Raw genomic sequence first — 27,052 nt, 5'->3', positions numbered from 1 at the left:
TTTTTCCAACGTATTTGTTATCCTTTTTTCTTTTGAACTATATATCAGTAAATGTGACACCGTTTAATCTCATATTGAGTAGTATGAAATTTTAATTATCTTCAATTTAAATGTGTTAGTTTGAAAATTATTTTTGTTAAAATAATGAATTAACACTAATTGGTTATTCCCATGAATACAATATTTTTTTTTTTTTTTTTTTTTCCTTTATGGAACATGGACGTACAAATTCAATGTGAAAATGCAGGGAGAACGATTGATCCGTAAGGTACTAAAGAATTATTGTTGTTACTATCCGTGCCAAATTATTTGACAGCACTTATTAATATTAGATGTTTTATTATTAAATCACTTTCTATTACCTAAATACCTTTAGTGTTATTAAATACTTTCTTCAGAAATATATAAAAATAGAGGACATGAAAGATCCATACTTATTTCGTAATCAAAAAGAAAAAGCTTATGAGAAAACAATCCTCGGTATACCTGCCTTAGCTTGCACTACTTAAAAGACACGAACGCTACCTCAGGCACCTCTAAAGTCGTTAGTGCTTATGATAAAGGTTTCACTGGCCTGTTAGCTTTTCGAACTTAGTTCTCGTCAGAGAGGAGACAGAAACCTAAAGAGGGAAGAATCTCGTGCCCTCTTAAGTACGAATAAAAGACGATTATATGGATACCTGGGAAGTGCTTGTCTTAAATAATCCAAGCCAAGGCGACTCCGATCCGAGGATTTTAGTCTCATAAGCTCTCTAGTCAATTTTCGAAAATATTTAAAGTCTCTATTTTTACCTTCAGCTATGAAATACGGTTGGATCTTTAATATCCCATATTGCTATCTATTTTAATATCGTTAAAATGAAACATTTGTCTCTTTTTTTATTATTGCTTTTCGTAAAGTTACGCATGAAATACATTTATATTTCATTCCACAGATATTTAACATAATTTGCTTTGGTCTTGTGTGTTTTACCTCACTCTTGATAATTAATTTAGAAGTGGCAAGATGAGATTCGCATTAAAAATAAATACCTAAAACCACAGTAAATATTTTAAAAGAATGAAATGATGTGGAGGGAAAGGAAATTTCAATATTTCACAACACTTGCGACTAAAAAAACAAAATGCTTATCTGTTGGATACGTGATGGAAAATGTAAATACTGGGGAAAAGCAGATACTTGGGAAAAATATTTTTCTGTGTGGAATAGACTAACTTGAAGCGTAGAATTTCATGAACAAATGCTTTCCTCAAAATGCCATTCCAGAAATTTAATCAAACTCATTGAATGGCATTCTGAACCTTAAGTTCAAACATATAATATTACTACAATTACATGAGAAGTCCAAGTACTCATCGTGGGAGTGCGCTATACCCTACTTTGCTATACACATCACACCGTCGCCTATTACTTAATTCTACAGTTAAAAACTGATACTACTATCAACAGACATCGCCATCTACCGTCCACAATCAACAATAGTATTTTATATTTTGTAAATATAGTGTGGCCCATAAGTCACATTATATATATATCAAGAAACATTTTAAAACATTTGGTTTGTTATAATGAAATACAGAACCTGGATATTTTTTAGAAATCAAAAAAGTTGCACAGTTTAAACCCCTTGTGGGCCACCCTGTATATAAGCAAGCTTTTTTAATTCTATGGAGCATCACAGGGCGAGCCTAATGCTCAATTTTTTTCCACTAGTTTCCTAGATATCAGACAACGGGAAGTCTCATTTCTTGGCTAAAAACTTAGATGGAGTTAAAATCCAGCCAGCCATTGTAACTGACTACAAAAAAATGACAAAGCAAATGGACAACAAAAATCTTCCCTAGCATACCTTTGCTCTACCCAGCGAAAAGAACCTTCGTGGGGGTCACTCCTGAAGAAATCACTGCAGATCTTACCAGTCAGGGCCTGACCCCAGTTAAAGCGAGAAGGATGCTCAGGTCAGATAAAAGGCCAATGCCACTGGTACTGGTAGAGATCGACAAAATATACAAAAAAGATTTATGAACTGACTGATATCTGCAACCTCAGAATTTCTACTGAGCCGCTAAGAAAGAATGCATCAGATGGGAAGTGCCACAGATGTCGAAGGTTTGGCCATTCCCAGAAACTATGTAAGGCAGACTTCAGGTGTCTAAAATGCGGTGAGGGCCACCAGACTGTCACATGCAACAAACTAAGATCTACGCCAGCGAAATGCGTCAACTGCTGAGGATCTCACCCCGCCAACTACAAGGAGTGCATTATACACCCAAAGAACTGCAGATCAGCAAAAGCTACCCCTCCACCTCTTTGCAATGACGCTAAAAGCAACCATGCAGGTCACATTCTACCCCAAATATCATCCACTCCAGCAATTCAGTAAGGAAAGCAACCTGGAACCATAACCAAAACGCTGAGGCAGCACAAACTAAGATTGTTTCATCCCTTGAACAAACAAACTCTAATCTAACATCAATATTAACTGCCTCACTGGCTCCCATGCTACAGGAATTCAGAAAAACTAGTCAATTGCAATCCTGCACGAAGAGATTCCTGCAAGGTACTCAATTCTGACAGCTCTCAGTAATGATTAAAAGAAAACTCAAACCCAACTCCCTCATAGCCGGCAAAGGTTGGTCGATTGGTAGAGCCTCTGCTACTAATGGCTCAGTTAAGTAAGTTTGAGCATGGTTAGTAGTTGGAAGGGGACCAATCATTTGATGCTGTTGGTACCCTCGATGAGTCTGGACTCCCTGGAGGTATCAAATAATAATAATCACAGCGTGGAATGCAAATTGACTGACCAACAAAATCCTTGAACTGCAAGAGTTTACCCCAGATATAATCCAACACAATCTTAGTTAACGAAACGCATCTCAGGACAGCTAACAGCCCTAAATTAAGGGGCTATGTGTTGTACGAAACAGACAGGCTCACCCCCAGTGGAGGAGGCACAGCAGTATTCATTAAAAACTATCTAAGCCATAACGTCTTGACCAATCCACAAACCAAGAACTTAGAGACAACAGGTATTGAAGTTCACACTAACAACGCCGGTAGAATCAAAATTTATGCTGCATACAATCCACCCAGCATTCCATCAGATTTGGATTTTCATAACGTGTAGCATCAAGGCCTTCTTTATAAACTCAAATTTAATGTGCCAATAAAGCTAATACAAATTATCAATGTTTACCTCAAAGACAGATATATGCAAATTAAAATAAATTAAATCATATCAACCAGATGCAAATCCTGGCAGGTGTGCCACAGGGCTCGCTTTTGGCCCATTCTATTTACAATCTACGTAAGTGATATCCCTCAAAACCCAAGTATAACCAACACTGCACTATATGCATATGATACTGCTCTACTAGCAGGTCTCTCAACCCCAACTAGCAATAAGACGACTCCAAAGCAGTATCTATACACTGGAGAAGTGGTTGATGGACTGGTTGATGCTCTGGACCTTCCTTTTGGAAGGTCCAGAGCAAGGAGGACATACATCTATTAGGAGTTAAGATTCCATGGCAGACTGAAGTCAAATATCTAGGCATGCTGCTTGATTAAAAAAACTCTACCCCATGATCAACAGCATAAGCAAACTGGATAAACAAAACAAACTACTCATATACAAGATGGTAATACACCCAGTCATCACTTATGCATCTCCTGCATGAAGCCATAACTCGGACACAAATAATTCAGGGTGAGCTTAAAGCTCAATAACATTCCATTCAAAGAACCTCCCTCACAGACAAAGGAGAATATGAAAAGCATATGTTTCACCCATTAAATCAGTAGCATTCTACCTCTGCAACAGTAATGTTCCAGTTCCGGCTATGGAGCACCGTACTTTGTTGGCTATGGTTAATCTGTGTTTATGACATGAAATGTGATCATATCCTATGCTTTATCCATTACCATTTTATTATTATCGTGGGTTTTTATTCATTACTTTTGATATCTCAAGTCTTACTTCTCAAACAATTTATTTTTAATTTTAATGATAATTTAAATTTCCGTATTATACTTAAAGTTCACGCCACCAAGGTAGATCTTTGATATTGCATCTTCTTTGTTAAAGATTGAAATAAGTACTTTCTTTTCTAATATTGTTCCTAATATTTCTTTTCTAATATGGATTGGAGGCTGTCTGATAAGTATCAGCGAGTTGTCTAGAGTAGCGATATCCCTTAAGAGGAAAGTTACTGATGGTGTACCCCAAGGGTCTGTTTTGGGTCCATGGCTGTTTAATTTGTACGTAAATGATATTTGGAGAGGTCTCAATGGTGATATGCAGTGCAAAGTTGGGGAGAGCTATCAGGAGTAGAGAAAATGCTGCAGCTTTGCAAGAGGACTTGAATACACTGGCTGAATTAGTAAATGAGTGGGGATGTCAATTAAATGTTGCAAAGTGTAAGGTTTGAAATTTGGGAAGCAGAAATGGAATGTAGATTACACAATCAGTGGAAATATCTTGGAAGTAGTAGAGGAGATGAGAGATCTGAGAATATTCTCAAATTGTCTACTCAACTCCCCCCCCCCCCCCCCAAGATTAAATCTTGAGTGCTCGGCCCCTCCAAGTAAATCCATAGTGCACCACTGCCTTAGAGCAGTGTTTCCCAAAGTGTGATACTTGAACCCTCAAGAGTACGTGAAAGGTGTTACGGATTCCTGACGAGGCATTTTGTTTTAAAAAATATTTTCAGATTCGCCAGGGCGAACAGCGAAAAGTCAGCTACTGGACCAAATCTGAAAACAAACCCCAACTCAACATCACCAGAGTTAAAGATCGGTACTATCAACTGATCTTTAACTCTGGTGGAAGCCTGAATGGCAAAGAAATGGAGCTAGCTGAGGAATTAGATAAGTACCAGATCGACATAATAGGGGTGACTGAAACAAAAAAGACAAAAACTGGTGAGATCTTTCTGAGTAATAAATACAAAATGTTATATTCAGGCAATGACAATCAAGGAAAAGGAGTAGCCATTGTTGTGTACTACTTTTATGTCGTCTGCGGTCTGTGTGACCAAGTGACTGCCTTATTGTTATATCTCCAACTGTCTTTACTTTAACTTTACAGTTAACATTAATTTTTGTATCACCTAATAATCAGATATTCGTTTGCCAACAAATTTGTATTGATTAAAGACTGCGCCAGCCGGCAACTAAACTCTGATACATTATCGAAGAATACTTAAAGAATATGTAGGGATCATGAGGCATGCAGTCATGGTCCCAATTCTTATATCACTATCGGTTCCCCCCCTTAATGCACAGCATGTAAATTTTCAAATGGTAGCTCAATCCACAGAAAGCGTGACGAACTCATTTGATTGTATATAAAGAAACACATTTATTATGGCACAAAGACAAGTATAGATGTTAGTCAAATCCTTAATCTTAAAAGAGTCTGGGTTCCCTTTACTTAATCACATCCAAAACTTCTATATTATAGTCCCTTACTTGACACAAATTTCTCACTTCTATATGTAACATCTGTTCTCAGACTCTTATATTATAACTATGTTACCTAATATTATCACACATGTAATATTGCATATATACACAAGACAACTTAATAATTCTGACATGAACTTCCCTAGGGTAATACTTCTTATTCTTACTTAATCCTCCCTCCAAAATTTTAGCTAACATTTAATTACTTTCTGACCATATAACATTACTGTTCCTGAATTACACAAACAGTTCTGACCTCAGCCTCCTATTTGCCTGGCGCCTAATATGCTTTCTTCTCAACCGCAGACAAAAGTGTCCAAATCACAGACTGTTCTTATAGCACTACACGGAAATAGTATGCTTCCTTAACTTCTGCTACCTTATTCCACGGTTACTTTAATCCAACATTTAACATAAGAAAATCTTACTCTTACCGTTCTTGCTTTGAACTGAATATTCTGGTCTGCTTACAGTATCTTCTCTGATGGCGGCCTTGGTATTCCTTTGTTTCCATACGAATCGAAAACACTCATACACAGATTTGAACACTGACGTTGATCTCATCAGTGGCTCTTTCTTCTTATGGATCTGAATACATTGTAGTTGCAGCCTTGGCCCAAGTAGCATACATAGCAAGGGGGAATTCTTGCTACACGTGGCGGCAAGCTCTACACAGCTCTCCGACAGGAAACTAGGTGCCGACGAAATCCGGAGACAAGAGAAAAAGAGACCGATTCGAATCCCCGCCGAAACCTTTATACCTCAAAACAGCTCCTTCACTCGGCAGTGACGTCACGCATAAGGCGACTCCCGATTGGACGCCGTGGTCACGGACTGTTTTTACATGCCTTAAAACATAATCTAGCTTATACGTATTTACTTGGCAATTTACACATGATTTTATATTCTAATTCATTTAAAACTATTCTCTATTAAACTCATGGGCTATTTTAACATTGTTCAGAGCTTACACACTTGAATATTTACATGTTCTTGGGACATTAGTCAGTACATTTCCCATCCGGAGGCATAAGCATGTCCTTATCCACTCCTTCTGAGATAACTTAATGTCGGGTGGGGAAAAAAAGGTGACTCATCATTTTTTTCCGACACAACACCATAGTATTCAACACAAAATATGAGGCTAATCTTCTTGAATGCAAGCAGTCTAAAGTAGAGTGATATGGGCAAATATGAGAATGGGGAACTGGACAATGTGACTTATTTGTGCTATGGTCCCACAGAAGTTTCTACTAAGGAGGAAGTTTTTGAGGCTTTAGAAAGCAACTGACACAATGAAAAGGAAAAGTTGGTCCTTGTTGGGGATATAAATAGCAGAGTAGGAAATGATTGTGAGACATACAAAAATATTTTGGGAAAATTTGGAGAAAAGAGCAAAGCTAATAATAATGGCAAATATCTGTTGGATTTCTGGTCAGGACATGGACTGGTTATTACTAACATCATGTTCCAACATAAAAAATGTGTACAAATTCACATGGAGAGAAGAGGCAAAGAATAAGAAAAGTCTCATTGACTATGTTATTGTTGATAGTGATGTTTTCTCCCTGGTGCAGGACACCAGAGTCTACAGAGAATTTGAAATTGGAAGCAATCACTATTTAGTCTTGAGCAGGATAAAATTGAATTTCATATTGAAAAGAATAATATGTAAGAAAGTTTTAAAGCAAATAAAAGTTGAGCAGCTCTCAGATGTGAACTGTAGACTAAAATACACAAAGATTATTGAAGAAAAAATGAAAGAGTTTGAGAACAGGAATCAAACCTTGGAGATTCAGTGGCAAACTCTGAAGAAAACATTGATTCTGCCAGAGAGGCATGTGGTGAGGTTGTCTGCAAGGATAAAAAAAATCAGAACTCCCTGGTGGACACAGGAAGTTAAAGAGGCAGTGAAGGAAAAGAAGAAAGCATATCAAAAGTTACTGGCAAATAAGTCAGCTTATGCTCTTAGAGAATACAGAGACAAATGCAAGAATGCTAAACACTCTGTAAAACTTGCTAAACAAAAGTCATGGGAGGACTTTGGCAAGAACAGAGAAAATAAATATCAAGAAGGTAGTAAGATATTCTGGAGGTTTTTGAAGAGGCTTAGAAAATGGAGGAAAGAGTGCTGTAAAAGGAGTTAGAGATGATAAAGGTGATATGAAAACGGGAGATAAAGATATCCTTGAAGTGTGGAGTAATTACTTTGAAAAACTGCTAAATGAAACAAGCAGTGATGACAGCACAGTGGTAAAAAACACTGACCAGGCATGCAGTCAGGAATACATATCCATACTTGAAGTAGAAAAAGCCATCAAAGGCTTGAAATGTTTAAAGGCAGCAGGAGTAGATGATATCCGACCAGAAATGCTGAAGTATGGTGGTATAACAGTCTTACAGTGGCTGCACTGCATAGTTCAGAAAGCCTGGACAGAGGGACGAATTCCCAATGATTGGAGTAGAGCTCTCATAGTACCCATATATAAAAAGGGAAATAAAACAATGTGAGAATTACAGAGGTATTACCTTACTGAGTGTTCCTGGCAAGATCTACGCAAGTATACTTGAGAAACAGTTGAGAAGAATTGTGGAAGAAAAGCTTGGTGAAAAACCAGCTGGATTCAGGCCAAATAGAGGCTGTCAGGATCAGATCTTCACTTTACAACAAATAGTCGAGAAAGCATGGGAATATAACAAAGATCTGTATTTAAGTTTTGTCGATTTGGAAAAGGCATATGACAAGGTGCCAAGAGAGAAGCTATTCAATACGCTACAGTTATATGGTGTCAATGGGGCATTATATCAAGCAATACTTAGTCTTTATTTGAGTTGTAAGCCAGCAGTTAGAATTGAAGGAAGTACAGGAAGATGGTTTAATGTTAAATCTGGTGTGAGACAAGGATGTACATTATCCCCTATGTTATACATTATCTATATGGATCACATTATGAAGGATTAAACATGATATCAAAATTGGAGATGTTAATGTCAGCTCTTTGCTTTATGCGGATGATGTTATACTTCTAAATAAATCCGCTACAAGTCTGCAAGATTCTCTGACTAAATTGAATAGCTGTTGTAATAGATATGGTATGAAGGTCAGCAATAAAAAGACAAAGACAATGAAAATAGGCAGAATCATTGAAAATATCAACTGTATTATGAATGGAGAACCTGTGGAACAAGTAAAACATTTCAGCTACTTAGGCACAATTTTTAGTGAAGATGGTAAATTCAATATAGAAATAGACAACAGAATCAGCAAAGCTGGTATGGTGGGAAGTCAATTGAATAAATTCATATGGAATAAGAGAGAAATTAGTCGGAACACTAAATTAGCTGTATACAAGACAGTGTTCAAACCAGTTTTTAACTTTTACTTCTGACCTAGCTCTCAGAACCATAACACTTGACCAAAGACTAGAGGCCGCTGATATGAGAGTCCTGAGAAAGATTAGGGGCGTGAACAGATGGCATCAATGGCAATATCATATTAAAAACGAGAATATTAGGAAAGAACTTGACATTGTCAGCATCCAGGAATGCGTTAGCAGAGCTGATCTCAAGTGGTATGGTCACTTAAACAGAATAAGAGAGGAAAGATTAGTGTTCTTGTTCTCAGCTAGGTTTGCAGCAAAACGAACCAGAGGAAGACCAAGATATTGGTGGGTTGATACGGTATAAAGTGCCTTAGACGATAGAAATATAAGATCTGATAATGTTGGAGTGTTGACAAGTAACAGACTGATTTGGAGGAAAATTGTAGATAGGAAGTTAGTAATGATGTAATTTTTTTCATATAGTACTATCATATCCTGTACACCCCTCGAGGGTACATGGCAGGAATTTGATGATGATGAAGAATTTAAAATTTCGGAGACATGTTACCAAAAATTGTAAGAACAACACAGCAGATAATGGGAATGATGCAGAGGGCACTGATTTGTAGAAGTAAGGATGTTATGGTTCCTATGTATAAGGCCACATATGAATTACTGCGTACAGATTTGGTCACCTGGTTTTCAAAAAGATGAAGATGTGTTGGAAAAGGTTCAGAGACAATTGACTAAGGTGGTTTCTGGTCTCTGGAATGTTGAGTATGAAAAAAGATTGACAAAATGCAATTTGCAGAAATTGGTGGACAGAAGGAAGAGAAGGGAAATGATCGAGACATAAGCTGTTAAGAGGTTATTACCAGATTAATGTTGGGAAGGTTTTGCACAGAATGGGTGAAGATAGGAATAGAACAAGAGGTCATTCCTGGAAACTGTATAAGGAGGATGTGAACAACGGAGTGAGGAGCAGGTTTTTTGCATGGAGAGAGGTGAGTGACTGGAATACATTGCCCGAGTGTGGTAAGCACAGAGACTGTGAATATATTTAAGGCGTGGTATGGTAAACTGTGTATATAATAGTGGACTTCCCACGATGTCTTTGACTCTATGAAGATTTTTATAATAATAATATTGTCTCATATGTGCTAATATTGTTTCAATCACATATCACGTAATAATATGTGATCAGCAAATCAACCATAACCAAAAACAATAGTTTAAAGTAGGTGCTCTATAGAATAAAAATCTTGCTTATTTATTCTTGTATAATCAAAATCAGTTCACTAAAGGAAAAAGTTTACTGAACATTTGTTTGAGTGACGATTCAGTTTACATGATATTACAAATACATGTTTGTAACATCTTCTAAAAGCATAGTTGAATCCTATCATGGATGCAAGTAACTTTTATCTGATCTGTCCTGAAGACAATTTTTTTGGTGTTTATGGGGTGATTTGGTTTTCCTCTATTGAAAAACAGACAAACATCCGGAGGAAAACTTTAGTCAACGCAGTGAACTATACAGTCAACATTAACATTTCGGTCATAGCATTAATCATTGACATGACATGCAGCCTAAAAATCATAACACAATAAATAAGAAGAAATTATTCCTAAAATGTCATAATTTATATTTAAAATTTGGGGCTCTAAAAGGGAATTGAAATCAAATTTATTCTCAATAACCTAGAGTGATAGCTCAGTTTTTCACTACTTAGGTTCATCAGCACTTGCTTAGTTTTGTTTTAAATGATCACTTTCAATGAAAATATAATGCAAGGAACCATTCAAGAAATCAATTTTCATTCAGATGAATAGCATCAAGAAATTCCATCTTTTATAGCAAATAAAAAAAATTAAAATTTAAAAAAAAAAAGTATGTTGAATTCTTCATACTGAAGAAATCAGTGATTGATAGAAAAAAAAAATTTCATTCTACTTTTTTGTAAATAAATAAATTATTAATTATTATTTGTTCACAAGTCTCCACAGTGTTTGATCACAGACATTTTTAAACACTCAAGAGATATTTCAGTCATAAATATCAGTATAGCAACAGTGATTAGAAATGGGAAAGAGAGGTACCAAGCAATGTGTGTTGGAAGAAACCAATATTAATTAAAAAAATAGGCATAAAAGCAATATAAAAAAGGAAAATATATAATGGAATAAAACAAAAACAGAGATGAATTTTTGTTCAATTTATTTTTCATTTGGTTTAAGCACTAACAGTCCCTGCACACAAAAATATTTCTGTGGATTATCTCTTTCCAATTTCTATTCACACTTGCTTTACAAACATATTATGTTGCAACTAATTGTTACTAGAATTATTTTGTAACACCTCCATGGAGTCCAAGTACTCATCATGGGAGGACACATCGCACAACTCACTATCTACACTACTTAATTATTCACCCATGCACTACACCGCCACCACCTGCATTAGTAGGTCTGTTAATTGAGCTTTCTGCCCAATTTGCCTGTATAGCATATTCACTGATTTCTCCACAATATGGTAAATGCAGTATTGAAATAAGAGGCTTTTTCCATGACAGATTGAATAAGAAAAAACAGCGAGTTATACATGATATAAAGAATGTCAAAATTTAAACAAACATTCACGTACCTTAATAATCAATGAATAGTTTAGTTCACGATGAATGTAATGTGTGTGCATTTTATTATTGGAACTGTTAAAGTGCTAATTTTTTCCCACTTTTAGCCTCTGGATAAGATTTATCTAGTTTTTGTAATGGATCGAAATTTGGTTAAGTACTACTACAAGCCCCAATATGAGGTAAAAATATTTATATTGCCTGTATTTATTATTTTTTTTAATTATCAATTTGTTTATTCTTTTTATAGTAATCCTATCACAAAAGATTGAAAACCTATTGCACATTTGTACTGTGGATGAGTTAAGTGTTAATTAACTGGGAAACCCTGCTTTTTAGACAAACTGATTACGTTTGGTCTAAACCATAAATAACTGTTTATGGTTTGAGGAATCTCTTCTGTAAACTATTTAACTGTGTAAATCCCACGCACAATGACAGATGCTATGAGAAAAATGGTTGGTCAGAGATGGAGAATAGATGATTAAGTCAATAACAAATCTTATATAAGTGGATCTATGGAAGAGTTATTACTGCTACTATTTAAGAGAAGTTAGTAATGTCAAGCATCTACTCAACAACCTGTTCCTGATAGTGGTACTCTCCCAAGGGAGTGTTATAGTTAAGTCCTCCAAAAGGAGAATGGAAATGGCAAAGTATATTGAAATCAAGGTCATCCTGCATAACGTCAGCACCAAGTGGTACATAAAGTGAGCACATTGTCATGAAAGGGCCTACTGAGAAGCTAAGAACTATGGGATTATCTGTTAATTGTATGTTCAATGGCTAGATTAGAGGAAGAATAATTGGTTTTATTATTATTATTATTAAACAAGACCTCATGGAGTCAAAGACTCATCTAGGAGGTCCTTTTATCTCACACACATCTCATCATACCGTGTCTTAAACACATTCAAACTCCTTGCAGACACCACACTCTCAGGCAAGGCATTCCAATCACTCACAACTCTGCATGAAAAAAAACCTGCCTCTCACTCCCTTACTCACACCCTCTTTATACAGTTTCCGGGGTTGACCTCTGGTTCTCCCACTATTCTCTGTAGAACTTCTCCACCATTGATCCTATAACAACCCCTTACCAACTTATAGGTCACTATTATATCTCCCCTCTTCCTTCTCTCCACTAGACTCTGCAAATTACATCTTCTCAATCTTTCCTCATACTCAACATTCCAGAGGCCAGAAACTACCTTAGTCAGTCGCCTTTGGACCCTTTCCAACATATCTTCATCCTTCTGAAAACCAGGTGACCAAAGTCCATGTGTGGCCTAATCAAAGCCTTATACAATGGAACAAGAATCTCCCTACTTCTACACGTCAGTGTCCTCCGCATCATTCCCAGAAGTCTTTGTGTTGTCTTCACAATTTTGGCGATGTGTCCCCTAAATTTTAGATCCTTATCCACTATCACCCCAAGATCTCTTATTTCCTCTACTTCCAACAATATATTCTCACCAAGCATAAATTCTGCATCCCATCTTTGTTTTCCAAATTTTAAAACCTTACATTTTGCAACATTGAACTCACATCCCCATTTGCTTGCCCAATCACTCAATTTATTCAAGTCTTCTTGCAAGGCCACAACATCTTCACTACTCTTTACGGTTCGTCCCAACTTTGCATCATCTGCAAACAACTGAATATCTCCATCCAAATCTTCGCCAATATCATTAATATACAAGTTAAATAGTAATGGCCCCAAAACAGACCCCTGAGGCACTCCACTAGTGACTTTCCTTTTCCTGGATATTGCACCCCCATACACAACTTGTTGATACCTATCAGATAGCCAGTCTCCAATCCAATGCACTAATCTAATATCCATCCCATCTGCTCTAGTTTGACTGTCAACTTATCATGAGGTACTCTATCAAAAGCTTTTGCGAAATTCAAGTATATTACTGTGTATCCTTCTCCTCTGTCCAAGGAAGCAGTCACTTTATTGTGATAAGTAAGTAGATTACTAAAACACGACCTCCCTTTAGCAAATCCATGCTGTCCATCAAAGATTATACCATTGTTGTCAACCCAACTCTGGATCCTAGTTCTCACAAGCTTCTCCAACAACTTAACCACAACACCTGACACACAGATAGGCCTATAGTTTGATGCTTGAGTTCGATCACCTCCTTTATGAAGTGGCACAATTTTGCCCTCCCTAGGGACTTGACCAAGTGCAAGACTCGTATTAAAAAAATATGTCAAGGCAGGTGTCAACTCTCTGGCACATTCCTTCAGAATACGCGGTGATATATTATCAAGTCCCACAGCCTTATTTACATCTAGTTTACTCAACTCCCCAAACATCTCTTGCTCACTTACAGTCAGTCTCTCCTCCCCATCATCAACTGCTCTTAATCTCTCTACGAAGTCACATTCACAAGATTGAAAGATCTTTATGAACTGCTCATTAAGTATCTCCACCACACATTCTGCAACAGCTGTCTTTATACCATTTCCTCCAATCAATGTCATCCTTCCATAATCATTCTTTCTTTTGCTGGCTACATATCGAAAGAACTCCCTAGGATTCTTTTTGGCTTCATTAGCTAACTGCTGTTCATACCTCTCTTTAGCTACTCTCACCAACCAAGTCACCCTCCTTGCCTGGTCTTTGTAGACCTCATGAAATTGGTTACTTCCACTTCTCTTATGTTGCCTCCACAATGCCCTTTTTCTCTGTATCGCATGCTTAATCTCTTTATTCATCCATCAGGAGGAAAATGCTGCCAACTCTCACGAGAATAACTGACTCAACTGAAAGGTCCTTATAAAGGTTTGTCACATCCTAGATGGAATTTGCAGCTAGTCTTTCCACTGAATGTAAACTGTCTCTGAGGTTAAGGGTATTGTGGAATTGATTTGCACATAAGAATAGCAACTCTTGCATTAGGAAAGCACATGCTTTCTCCTTACAAATTGATGGTAAAATCTGTAATATAGGATCAGCATCTGGTTTCTAATGGCTCCTACAGACAAAAATGCATTAGCTTAGACTTCTGCAGGAATTTCTTGATATCCATATCTAAAATTGTCTTATTTGTTCATTTCATAATGGATTAATGAACTGAACTTTAGATGTCAGCTAAGGCATCTTTCATTAATATTGAAGCACTTAACTGAAGGAGTTGTTTTTTTTTAATTTTTGTACAAGTATAGAATTATATTTTTATCAGCTATAAATATTTGTTAAACTGAAATTTTGATTTCATCATAGAGATCTGTTTAATATATTTTATTAATCAAGTTCTTTGAAACATATCAAAATTACATTATTGCAGAGTTGGTAATATTGGAATTGAACCTGCACTATCATAACAGAAACCGAGGTGATGTATTTTCCAATTGAAGAATGCATGTTCCATAACCACATCTGATTTTACTACAACAGTCGATTGGCATTTTAGTAGATGGACCAAAATACCTTTCAGCCTTTAGCAAATATACTTGCATGAATGGCCTCTTCTCCTTTTTGCCTTTCTTCATCCACTGCAGGACATAGGCCTCCCTCAAAGTCTTCTTTTTTTTTCTCTCTCTCTCTTTTGTCTCCGACAACCATTTCACTCCTCTCCATGTCTAAGTATCATCTCTCCATCTTTTTCTCTGTCTAATTGGTCTCTATCACTGACAATCAGATGTTATTTTCTCCAAAAGGAGAAAATAACATCTGATTGTCATTTATATTTGTTTTTCAAGATACTTTATATAACAATATGAAAGATCAAAACTTATATGAAGTCTTCAATTTTGAAAATTACTTTTTTTTTTTAATAAACAGCTTCATAACGCATTTAAATTTCCAAAGAGTAACTATAATATGCTATTATATGAAATCAAGATTAATACAATAAACACAGCAAAGTAAAAACATTTGCACAGAAATTATTTTTAAGGAGCATTTTACTGTGGCGTAAGCATTATATGATACTAAACTAATCGTTGAATTTATTGAAGAAATTCATTATAAAACAATTTCTGAATGAAACCAAATAATTAAAGACCATTTGTTTACGTTAAATCCGAAGTCTCGAATTCGAAACAAATGAAAATCTCCAATATTTCAATAAATGAATACTAAAATATGATCACATATCACTTTTAGCAAGACTGCTATTATTACAAAAATCAAAAAAAAAAAATTAATTATGTGACACATCCAAAGACTCAATGGACGATTGTATTTCTTATGCAATAATGGATGCATTTCACAGTTTTCATAAAAGAAACTCAAAAAGCTGTCTGTCTGTACTATTAGAAACATCATATTTCTAATATATACTCTCAAGGAATGTAATGGATATTTTGATAATACTACAGGAAAAAGTTACATCATTAACTCATCAGCAATTTTCCTCTGAATTAAACTATTACCTGTCAAGACTCCAACATTATCAGATCCAATGTTTCTGTCTTCTAGGGCACTTTTTCTGTATCAATCAATCTACATCTTGGTCTTCCTCTAGGTATTTTTCCTGTCAACCTTGCAAAGAACACTTGTTTGCTAATCTTTCATCTCTCATTCTGTTGAAGAGTGACCATGCCATCTGAGATTAGCTCTGCTAACAGAAAGAATTTACCATTGCTAACAATGGTAAATCCTTTCCTAATATCCTCAATTTTAATGATACTGTCATCTTTTCAGTTCACTGATCTTGGTCACAACTCGCATATCTGTTGTCTCCAGTGTATTTTATTGCTAACCCAGCATTCAGATCCATAAGCTGAAATTGGTTTGAACACGATCTTGTATATAGCTAGTTTAGTAATTTGACTTATTTCTCTCATATTCCATGTATATTTATTCAGTTGACTTCCTACCTTAACAGCTTTACTAATTCTGTTGTCTATTTCCATATTTAATTTGACATCTTCATTAAAAACTGTGCTTAAATAGCTGATATGGTTACTTGATCTATAGGTTCACCATTCAGGATACAGTAGATGTTTTCAATGTTTCTGCCTATTTTCATGACAAATTTATCACAACAGTTATTCAATTTAATCAAGGAATCCTGCACTGGTACTGGATTTATTCAGATGTATAACATCTGCACAAAGTAAAGAGCTGAGGTTAACATCTCTAATTTTGATATCCGGTTTAATATGACTTTCCTTCATAATGTGATCCATATAGATAATGAATAACAGTGGAGATGATATGCAACCTTGTTGCATATCATCTCCACTATAATGTCCCATTTACACCATATAACTAGCACTTTGAAGAGTTTTCCTCTTGGCACCTTGTTATACGCCTTTACCAGATCTACAAAACTTAAATACAAATCCTTGTTATTATTATTATTATTCAGGCCTCCATGGAGTCAAAAGACTCATCGTGGGAGGTCCTTCCTAAGAACATAAAGTCTGTCAAGACTCATCGAGGGGAGGTCTCCCCCCCCCCTAAGAAACACAAAGTCTATCATACCACTCTTTAAACTCATTGACCGTTCTTGCTCCCACCACTCCATCAGGCAATGCATTCCACGGTTCAACCACCCTCCACGCAAAGAAACCACTCTTACCCTCTTGCTCACAGTTTCCTTTCGTAACTTCCAGGGATGGCCTCTTGTCATCACTCCTTCCTGCTGTTCAACCAAGCGAAAGAACTCTCCAGTGTCAACCCTGTAACATTCCCACGATTTCTCAACTGTTTGTTGTAAAGTGAAAATCTGATCCAGACAGCCTCTATTTGGCCTGAATCCAGCTTGTTCTTCACTAAGCTTCTCTTCCACAATCCTTCAACTGTTTCTCAAGTATATTTGCATAAATCTTACCAGGAACAGGAAAATACCTCTAATTCTCACATTCAGTTTTATTTCCCTTTTATATAGATGGTATTTATGCTATGAAAGCTCTATTCCAATCATCCAGAATTTGACTCTCTGATCATGCCTTCTGAATTATGCAGCACAGCCAATGTATAATTTTTATATCTCCATATTTGATTTGAGGTCAAATATCATCTATTATAGCTCTGCCTTTCTACATTTCAAGTTTTTGATGGCTTTTTCTACTTCATGTATGGATATATTCCTGACTGCATTCCTGTTGGGAGTTTTCTACCACCTTGCTGACCCTTTTTGTTTATTTAGCAATCTTTCAAAGTAATTACTCCATATATCCAGAATATCTTTATCTTCGGTTTTCATGTAATGCCTCCATAGCAAATTGGAAGGACGGTACATTGCACCCTTTGATTGGAATAGGCCTAAGTTCGATTCTCGTCGTGACGGGAAGAATCTTTATGTGGACTTTTTCAATCGAAGGTGAGTTAGCCGATCTCATACGGAGGTGACAGGGTTTTTTCTCCCAGAAACTCTGGTTTTTCATCCTGCATATAGACAAATCGGCCCTTCAGAACACATGCAATTTACAGACAAAAAATACCAGTTGTGGTGATGGTAGATGGCGTTGATGGAGCTGATTGGTAGTAGAGGTTTGGTGTAGTGGTGGAGACAGTTGTATAGTAGGTGTCCTCCAGTGATCAGTCTTCGGACTCCTTGGAGGTGTCACGAATAATAATAATAATGTCACCTTTATCATCTGATTCCTTTTACAGTACTCTTTTCTCCATTTCTAAGCACTTTCAATAGCCCCCAGAATATTTTGCCACCTTCCTGATATTTATGTTCTTACCAAAGTTTCCCCTGGCTTTTGTTTAGCTAGTCTTACACAGTGCTTCACTTTCTTACATTTTTCTCTGCATTCTCTAAGAGCAAAAGCTAATTTACTTACCAAGAACATTTGATATCCTTCCTTCTCTTCCTTTGTTGCCTCTTTAAAAACTTCCTGAATCCACCATGCAGTTCTGATTTTTTTTTATTCTTACACACAACCTCACCGCATGCCTCTATCTGAATCAGTGTTTTTCTCAGGGTTTGGTTCTGGTTTTCAAACGCTTTCATTTTTTTCTTGAATGAAATTTGTTTATTTGAATCTACAGTTCAGCTCTGAAAGCTGCTAAAATTTGATTTGTGTTAAAACTTTCTTACACACTGTTCTTTTAATATGAAATTCAATTTTATCCAGCTAAAAACTAAATAACAATCACTTCCTATTTAAAATCCTTTGTGTACTCTTGTAACCTGATCCAGTTGGAAAACATTGCTATCAACTATAACATAGTCAGTGAGACTTCTTATTTCTTGCATCTTCTCTCCATGTGAATTTGTGCATATATTTATGTTAGAACATGAAAAATAACTAGTTCATATCCTATACAGAAATCTAGCAGACACATACCATTATTATTAGCATTGCTTTTTTCTCCAAATTTTTCCAAAACATTTTTATGTCTGATAATTATTTCCTACTCTGCTCTTTAGATTTCCAACAGTGACCAACATTTCCTTTTTTCATTGTGTCAGCTGCTGTCTCTAATGCCCCGCCCCAAAATTCCTCAATTTCTTCCTTAGAACCTTCTGTGGGACCATAGGCACAAGTAAGTCTCATATTCAGTTCCCCATTCTGATATTTGCACACGTTGCTCTACTTGATGTTGTCTGCTGGTCAAGATTATCTTCTTATGTAGTGTTAAATACTATAACTACCCCTTTTCCATGGGGTGTTTAAGGATCAAGCTGTATAACTAGAAGTTGACCTCAACATAGTCTTTAAAGGAAATGTGGAGAACCAACCAGGGCTTCTGACCTAATGACCAATCCTCACCTTCTTGTGGTGCACCCTCTTAGGTATCTACCCGAATACTGAACAAATGAGAATGAGATGGCAGTTTGGGATTTAGCCGACCAAACTGTATTCTTATTGGCTTAAACCACAATGTATTAGAAACCTAGCTTGTGAAAAGCATATGCAGTATCTTTGTGCACATGTCAATAGAACAAAGGATTATCGTTTTAATTTACAAAAAGAGCTTTACATAGTTACAAGGGACAGGTGAGGATAGTGTTCTGTTCACATCCTCTCTGTTTCTTCCCTCACTTGCTTACTCCTCACCTGGTGTTAACAAAGTTCTATTTGAAAAAAAAAAATTAATTAAATAAAAACATTTACAATTAGTTTTGTTTGAGCTATCTGATTTACTTCCTTTACAGTCTGTCGAAATATTTACTAACATCGGTGGACTTGTGGGTGTGTGGCTGGGAATTTCACTCGTAGCAGTTTTTGATCTAATCGAAAGTTTAGTGCTGATGGCTACGGTATCGTGGTGTCCATGGAGTCAAGTAGTCAATGTTGGAAGAAGCCTTTAAATATTCATTGATAATTCTTCTAAGCAATTTGCAGTGGAATTCAGTTACTCTTCTAAGTCTGATATAGGAACAGTGTCTTCTACAGCTCAAGTTTGAAACCAAAAGATACTCTGGAAAAGATTTGATACAAAATCAGGATCATATTAACAATATACAATAATTCTGTTAATAAACTGAAATTTCCCTACAAAAATTCATGTTTTCAGCACTTTTTAGAAATAAAATAAACCAGTTTTATTACTAAGATTATTACTATTGTCTATGCACACTTATGTTCATGCAATGGTCCCGAGATGAAAGCTGTGAGTAACATGTACAACACTTCAAGTTCCCTGAAATACCTTGTTCCTGTCCTGCTGGATAGGGATAAGTTATTTCACGAAAATAAAGCAAAACCACATAACCACAGTATTCAGCATGCATATATGGTGAAGTGCTAAATTTCTGTCCAATGTGTAGTACCTCATAGTAATAAGCACTGTGATCTATCATACTACCTGCTTCGATAAGTCATTAATGAGATTTTATCAGAGTAGGTCTGGGCATCAATTTCAAAAATTTATGCGACAAAAATAAATAAAATAATGAATAGATAATCAGTAGACACAGTATGTTTAAGTCACAGTATGATGAGCTGGGTGTGTGATAAAAGGACCTCCAGGATGAGCCTTTGACTCCATGTGGTTAATAATAATCAGTAGAAATGAAGATTTATATTATTATTCAGGTCTCCATGGAGTCAAAAGCCTCATCGTAGGAGGTCCTTCCTAAGAACATAAAGTCTGTCAAGACTCACCGAGGGGAGGTCCCCCCTAAGAAACACAAAGTCTATCATACCATTCCTTAAACTCACCAACTGTTCTCGCTCTCACCACTCCATCAGGCAATGCATTCCACGGTTCAACCACCCTCCAAGCAAAGAAACCACTCCTCACCCTCTTGCTCACGGTTTCCTTTCATAACTTCCAGGGATGGTTTCTTGTCATCACTCCTTCCCACCGTTCAACCAAGCGAAAGAACTCCCAAGCGTGAACCATGTAACCACCTCTCAACAGTTTAAAAGTCTCAATGATATCACCTCTCCTTCTATCCACCAAACTCTGCAGTCCACATTCCCTCAGCCGATCCTCATAACCAAAATTGTACAGTCCTGAAACCATCTTTGTCATCTGTCTTTGTACCCTTTCCACAGTTAATTTATTCCCTTCAAATCCTGGGGACCAAATCTGAGAACAATTAAGTGTGGTCTAATCAGAGACTTATACAACGGAATGATAACCCTTTTATCTCTGCAGGTCAGTGTCCTTCTCATAATTGCAGCAATCTTCTGTGTTACCTTCACCACCTTTGCAATATGTCCCCTAAATTTCAAGTTTCTATCAATCATCAACCCCAGATCTCTTGTCTCCCCCTACTTCCTCCAGTATAACTCCTCCCATCGATGTTTCCCAAACCTCAAAACCTTACATTTTGCTGCATTAAACTGACACCCCCCATTCATTTGCCCATCTATCTAGCTTATTCAAATCCTCTTGCAGAGCTACCTGCACTATTACTAATAATCCTTCCCAGCTTCGCATCATCTGCAAACAACTGAATATCCCCTTGCAATATATCATTGATATAAAGGTTAAACAATATAGGTCCTAGTACTGACCCCTGTGGGACCCCACTTGTAACCCTCTGCCTCTTTGAAACTACTCCACCATACACAACTCTCTGATACCAATCAGACAGCCAATCCTGAATCCAGGTGACGAATCTGACATCCAGACTCATGTGCTGCAACTTAAATATCAGCTTATCATGTGGCACCCTGTCAAATGCCTTCGCTAAGTCTAAGAAAATTGCAGGATATGCCTCTCATCTGATGTTCTTGTAACTTTATTATAAAAGGCTAGCAATGCTGATCATAATTTCCTATAGCACATGACAATAAAAACATAAGAAATTTGTACTATTTCAATCTCATTGTCTACAAGACATTGAGATTTTGCTGTTTTAGTAGAAGTCTGTAAATAAATGGTTAATAAGATTAACATGTATCATTTTAGTTTGATTTCCAACTGAGGCACAACTAATCCTACAAAGCCTGTGAACTATTAATTGCTTATGTTCATCTTGTCAGTTTTGTAGGAGAAGCCCTGTCATCTGTTAACAAGTCTTAATAGTTTGTCATATCCTAGAGAGGTTTAAACCCTACCTTTTTTCACATCCAGAGGTTGATTTTCTAGGAAGATCTCCCACTGTTTACTTTGAAAGCAAAGTGGAAGAGTAGAAACAAACAATGCTATTAGTTCTACTTTGCAAGGGCCGTGTGCAACTCAACTTTATATTTCTAAGGTTGTAATACTGAAACAATAGAAGATTGTCCAAAACTACCCATATAGTCAATTTAATATTTCACTATTAGACAGAACTATTTTCAACAACTGGTTCTCAGCTAATGTTGGGAGGAAAATAGTTGATATTAGCAATAACCTTGCAAGTGATGAGTTAAGTGATTGTGGTTAATGCCCAATGGCATTAACCACAATCACATGCTCTTCAGATTCTCCAGTTGAATATTTTATGCTTTATATTTCAACATAAGGCTTTCATCCTAAATAGGAATAGAAATGCTGATGACCTTTTTTTGGATTATTTTTATTTTTTTTTAAATACCCTGCTGCATATTTTTAGTTTCTCTAGAAAATACTGGATGTATTAAATTGTGGCTTTGTTTCTGCTCTTTTCTCTTCTTAAAGTTCTTGCTAGCAACTGCACGTTACTTCTTAATTCATCCAAATTTCAAGAATCCATATTAACATCATTTCTACACATGAGAATGTTAGCTGAGCATGGGCACTCACATGCATGTTGTCGCTCTAGCTAGTTTGTTTTGCAGAATGATAAAACAGTTTTGGTAAGAAAAATCCCTCTACCATCTATATGAGACTTATTACATGACATCTCCAAGGACTCATTGTGGAAGGGCACTACTCCAGTACACACACATCAACATCTCCCTTACTACATAATTCTCCAACACACGGCTTCCATCAATCGCACTACGACCCACTAACAGTATTTCTTGTCTGGAAATTGCATGCACAGTAAACCTCCATATAATGGACTTATTTGGGTGATGGGGTGTCCATTAAATCCAAAAGTCTGTTATATAATAAAGTGGATTTTCCGAATGCGCATATCCGTTTGTCCCTATTTTAAGATCAGGGTTACAAATATGTTTTACCATTCATACATATCTAATTTTAAATTTATATTGAATAGGTCTATAAAATGCGTACGTACATAAACCATTCACTGTGAGTAAACAAATGTACACTACTGGGCGTGGCTTAGCACATGTTGGAACATCGGCCAGCATGCGTTAAATCTACCACAGAAAGTCACGAAATGCGACATAAGAACCAATTATAGCGTGATTGGTGTGATCACATGCTAATCATTCACCGAACATGTTTTATGAGCAGTGACTCATTTATGTCAGTTTTTCTATGTTTGAAAAACTTAGGAAAATAATATGATATAGGAAAAACATAAAAACATCATGTTTTTCCAACATCTGATGGCCTATTCGCCAAAATTTATTAAAAATAACAGGAAATTAATAACAAAAAATAACCTGTTCATTTAATTATAAGTAGATCTCAGTTAAAAGCATTTTAAAACTAACAGGGTGTTAATTTTCACATGTGACATATGGACCGGAAATTTTGTCTGTTAAATCGAGGGTTTACTGTATTTTCATGGCAGATTGTTTTTTTTTTAAATGTTGCTCACACCTAAAAAATGTTATTTGCAAAGCTGTACGCAGCTGTACAAAACCAGTTTCCAGGAGAAGAAACCCTATTACCTCCATATAAATTGGCTCACTTTCAATTGAAACAATGCATGTGAAGATTCCTCTCATCATGGATGAGAACTGAACACGGGTCTTTTTCCAGCCAAAGGGTGTAACATTCCATTGTTCTCCCAATTGTGCTTCATCTGAAAAGCCTTTATAAAATGTTCCTTGTTTTAGATAGACAATTCTAAATCTTGCTAATTGAAGGACAAACTCTTGTCACTTCTGACTAAAATAACAGCAATATGAAAAGAGCAAAATATTTAGCATATATTTTTTGTATGCTAATTGAATGTAGCTGAGCTTGGAATATGAAATACACAAATTCCTTACATTACCATTTTTCACTATTAATTAAGAATTTCTGATATTTGAGATAAACAGTCTTTAGCTTGTAATAAGAAATCAGATAAAAGTGTTTAATCTTATTTCATTAAAGGCAACAATCACAACTGTTTCTTCTATTGTCAGAATTTTTAGTAGCAATCAGTGAAACTGATTGAATGCATGGAGTTCTTGTATTTATTCTTTGGCAGAACAAGAGTTAAATTCTTGTAGTTTACTCATCGAAATATAGTTTAAATATAGGATATCAAATATAGGACTTTTTAGAATATAGGGTATCCTGCAATGAATCTTCTGACTCTGTGGTGATAGCCATATAATAATAATAAACATATAATATAATAAATAAATGGAGTTTCTTTAACAGATTAGACATTTATAGTTAGTATAGACCAATTGGTATATCAGAAGTGGTAGTTAAGGATTTGGAGAAGTAGATAAAAATCAGTATTCATGAGACTGGCTGGTAAGAAATACAATACTTTATAAGGGAAAACATGGTTTTGTGAGAGATAGGTCCTATCGTAGTAATTTACTTATTTAAGTAACAGTGGAGTTAGATAATGGAAACTGTGATACTGCTGGAGTTTGCAAAGGCATTTGACAGGATTCCACATGGAACTCCACTGCATAAATTAGAGCAAATAGAAATGGATCTAGAGCTGGTGATTTGGATTAGAGGGTGGTTGATGAACAGGTAAAGAGTAGTTCATGGAGAAGATCAGTCCAGAAGGTGGGTGACTAGTGATGTACCTGAGGGCTCAGTACTTTGTCCTCTGTTGTTTAATTTGCATTAATGATAATGAAAATAATTTGACTGATTTGTTGATTATGCAAAACTGGGAAGAGCCAGTCAAGGAAGGTGATGTGAAGATCTTGCAGGATGATTTAAATATGTTGATGGCATGGGTTAATTGGCTACCAGTTTAACATGGCTAAGGTGTTGATGCACTTTGGGAGGATGTGATTACATGCTGTGTACTATTATTGATGGAATTGAACTGAAAGAAATTGACAAGAAGGAACTTGGGGGTGATTGTGGACAGAGAATTGAAGTGTAAAAGGCATTTTCAAAGACAGCCAGATAGGAAAGTAATTGTTCCACTTCATAAGACATTAATAAAGCCACATCTGGACTATTGCACACTGATCTGTTGCCTAGATGCCTTGGTAAGGAAGAAGTGGTGGAGAAGATCCAGAGGTGAGCAACAATGTCTGTGGAATGCTTCCAATGAGAATAAATTGAAGGTCTGAGTGTGCTCCAGTAACTAGCTGATAGTTGTAAGAGATGATAGAAGCAAAGTTATTAAAAGGATTTTATAGTATTAGTGCCGATGCTTTTTTTTTTTTTGGTATAGCATAGGAGGGGAGAGAGAGAGAGAGAGAAAGGTCACTTCTGGAAATTGTGGTTAACCAGGGTGTTAGGACATTTTTTTTGCTTGGAGGGTAGCGAATGGGCAGAATGCCTCAGGCCTCCTGTGATGAATCTTCCAACTCCACACACACGTTGTATTAATATTATCAGATGTAAAAGCACCCTCCACACACAAACACCTGCTAATATCCTCCCAATCTACAAGTCCTGCAGAGCACATTCCTTTAACTCATAAGTCCTTATACTCATTCTAGTCCTGCTACTCCTAATCATTCACTTCTGCACTAAAATTTTAATCACATTCACATTCAGGTGACCAAACAAGTGCACAGAAATCCAGATGTAGCTTGGTTAGTGCCTTATACGGTGGATCTGTGACTATCCCTACCATGTCATTATAGTAAGTTTCCTAGATAGAAAAGAATGAATATTGATAATCTTTCCAAAGTATCAATCTACTCACATCATTTTGTAACAACTCCTTGAAATTATTCAATTTGAACTTTTCTTAAATACCTTAAGTCTTCTGTGTGACACAAACAGCTGAATCTCTTCTCAAACTCTTAGCTATAATAACCACCATGTGATGCTGTTTATCTTCTTTCCCTTTTGAGAGAACCATAAACGCCTTTCATTGTCTTGTCAATTCACCAGCCCTGTAACTAGGATACAGTACCAATTGACTATCCATTACCATCCTACTCAATCCTAACAGTGATTTGTCATTTTATTATATCAAGCACCTTTACAAAACTAGAAAAATCTCCTCAGTCCAATATATATATATATATTTTTATCCTGTTAGAATGCAACAGGTTAGAAGTTTTTTTTGTCTTGCATCTGTACTTGTTTATGTTGGGTGTTTTTTTTAAAAGATTCTCAAAATAATCTCTTGCTTTATTAGGGTAAAAATTCAACTAATTGAATAGGGTGCTGATTATATGATCTGTTAATTCATTTTGCCCATAACTGTAATAGTTATCTTCTTTTCACTACACGTCTTATTGGAGTGGCAATGTATTTGATATACTATACTGCAGGAACTGATAATGGAGAAATATTTGCATAATGCCTATGATTCACCACTATCCAAGAAAAACTAGTCCTCATTCCCTTGCTGATTACAGAATTAGAAATTGATACCTGCCTACATCTAAATTGGAGATAAAGGCTATTAAAGAAATGAATAAAGGGAAATCACTGCAGAGGTTCTAAAATCTGATACCAACAGGTATGCTCTACCCGCTGTTCCAAAATTCTAGGGATTGGAATATAGGAATAATAAAAATATCAAATATATCAAAGAAAGGAGATTTAGGAAGGGCATTAACCTGCTGCATCATTAGCAAAATTATTTTAAGAATCTTGACTATTTTAGATGAGGGCATGAGAAGAGTTAGTGTCTGCATGCACATATTGCATTGTGTTCCTTGATAGCAATTTGATTTCCAAAATATGACCAATCAAATTGGTTATTTTGTAGTAAGAAACTAATTTTAGAAATTAAAATTAGTTCTTAAACATCATTTCATGTTAATACGGCAGTTTAACATGAAATGATATCACCTTAGATATCATTTCATGTTAATACGATAACTCCAATCTTAGTTCCCAAGTAGGACAAACCCTCTGCGATCCCATGCATAGTCATAACATAATGACTCATTAGTCAGACATGATTTCAGATGGTATAATTACCTTCTGGATCTCTGTTCAAACAAAAATCCAAACATGCTGCTATTGCCATGTTACAGCATATAAAGAAGTGCATAAAGATAAAGCATACGGGATTCAAAAAAGTATCATTTAGATAGTTAAAAAAAAC

General features: G+C 36.0%; 1 protein-coding gene and 1 long non-coding RNA gene across 2 annotated transcripts; one reads left to right on the top strand and one right to left on the bottom strand.

Moving 5' to 3' along the window:
- The first annotated feature begins 216 nt into the window (after positions 1–216).
- On the top strand, positions 217–19,768 carry LOC150097004 (FMRFamide-activated amiloride-sensitive sodium channel-like). Its single transcript, XM_090408609.1, has 3 exons — positions 217–268; positions 11,531–11,605; positions 19,502–19,768. The coding sequence occupies exons 1-3, from the start codon at positions 242–244 to the stop codon at positions 19,655–19,657; spliced, it is 258 nt and encodes an 85-aa protein (XP_090264735.1). The 5' UTR covers positions 217–241; the 3' UTR covers positions 19,658–19,768.
- Positions 19,280–27,052, bottom strand: LOC150097003 (uncharacterized). The gene is made up of 2 exons (XR_016549854.1): positions 26,926–27,052; positions 19,280–19,767 (listed from the first exon to the last, which is right to left on the bottom strand). It is a non-coding gene; the product is annotated as an uncharacterized LOC150097003 (long non-coding RNA).

This window comes from Typopeltis vanoorti, chromosome 18 (assembly GCF_054136105.1).
Source record: "Typopeltis vanoorti isolate ZY-2024b chromosome 18, IOZ_Tvanoo_1.0, whole genome shotgun sequence".
Lineage (NCBI taxonomy): Eukaryota > Metazoa > Arthropoda > Arachnida > Uropygi > Thelyphonidae > Typopeltis > Typopeltis vanoorti.
Note: the sequence above shows the minus strand (reverse complement) of the source record. Positions and strands in the feature narration are given on the sequence as shown.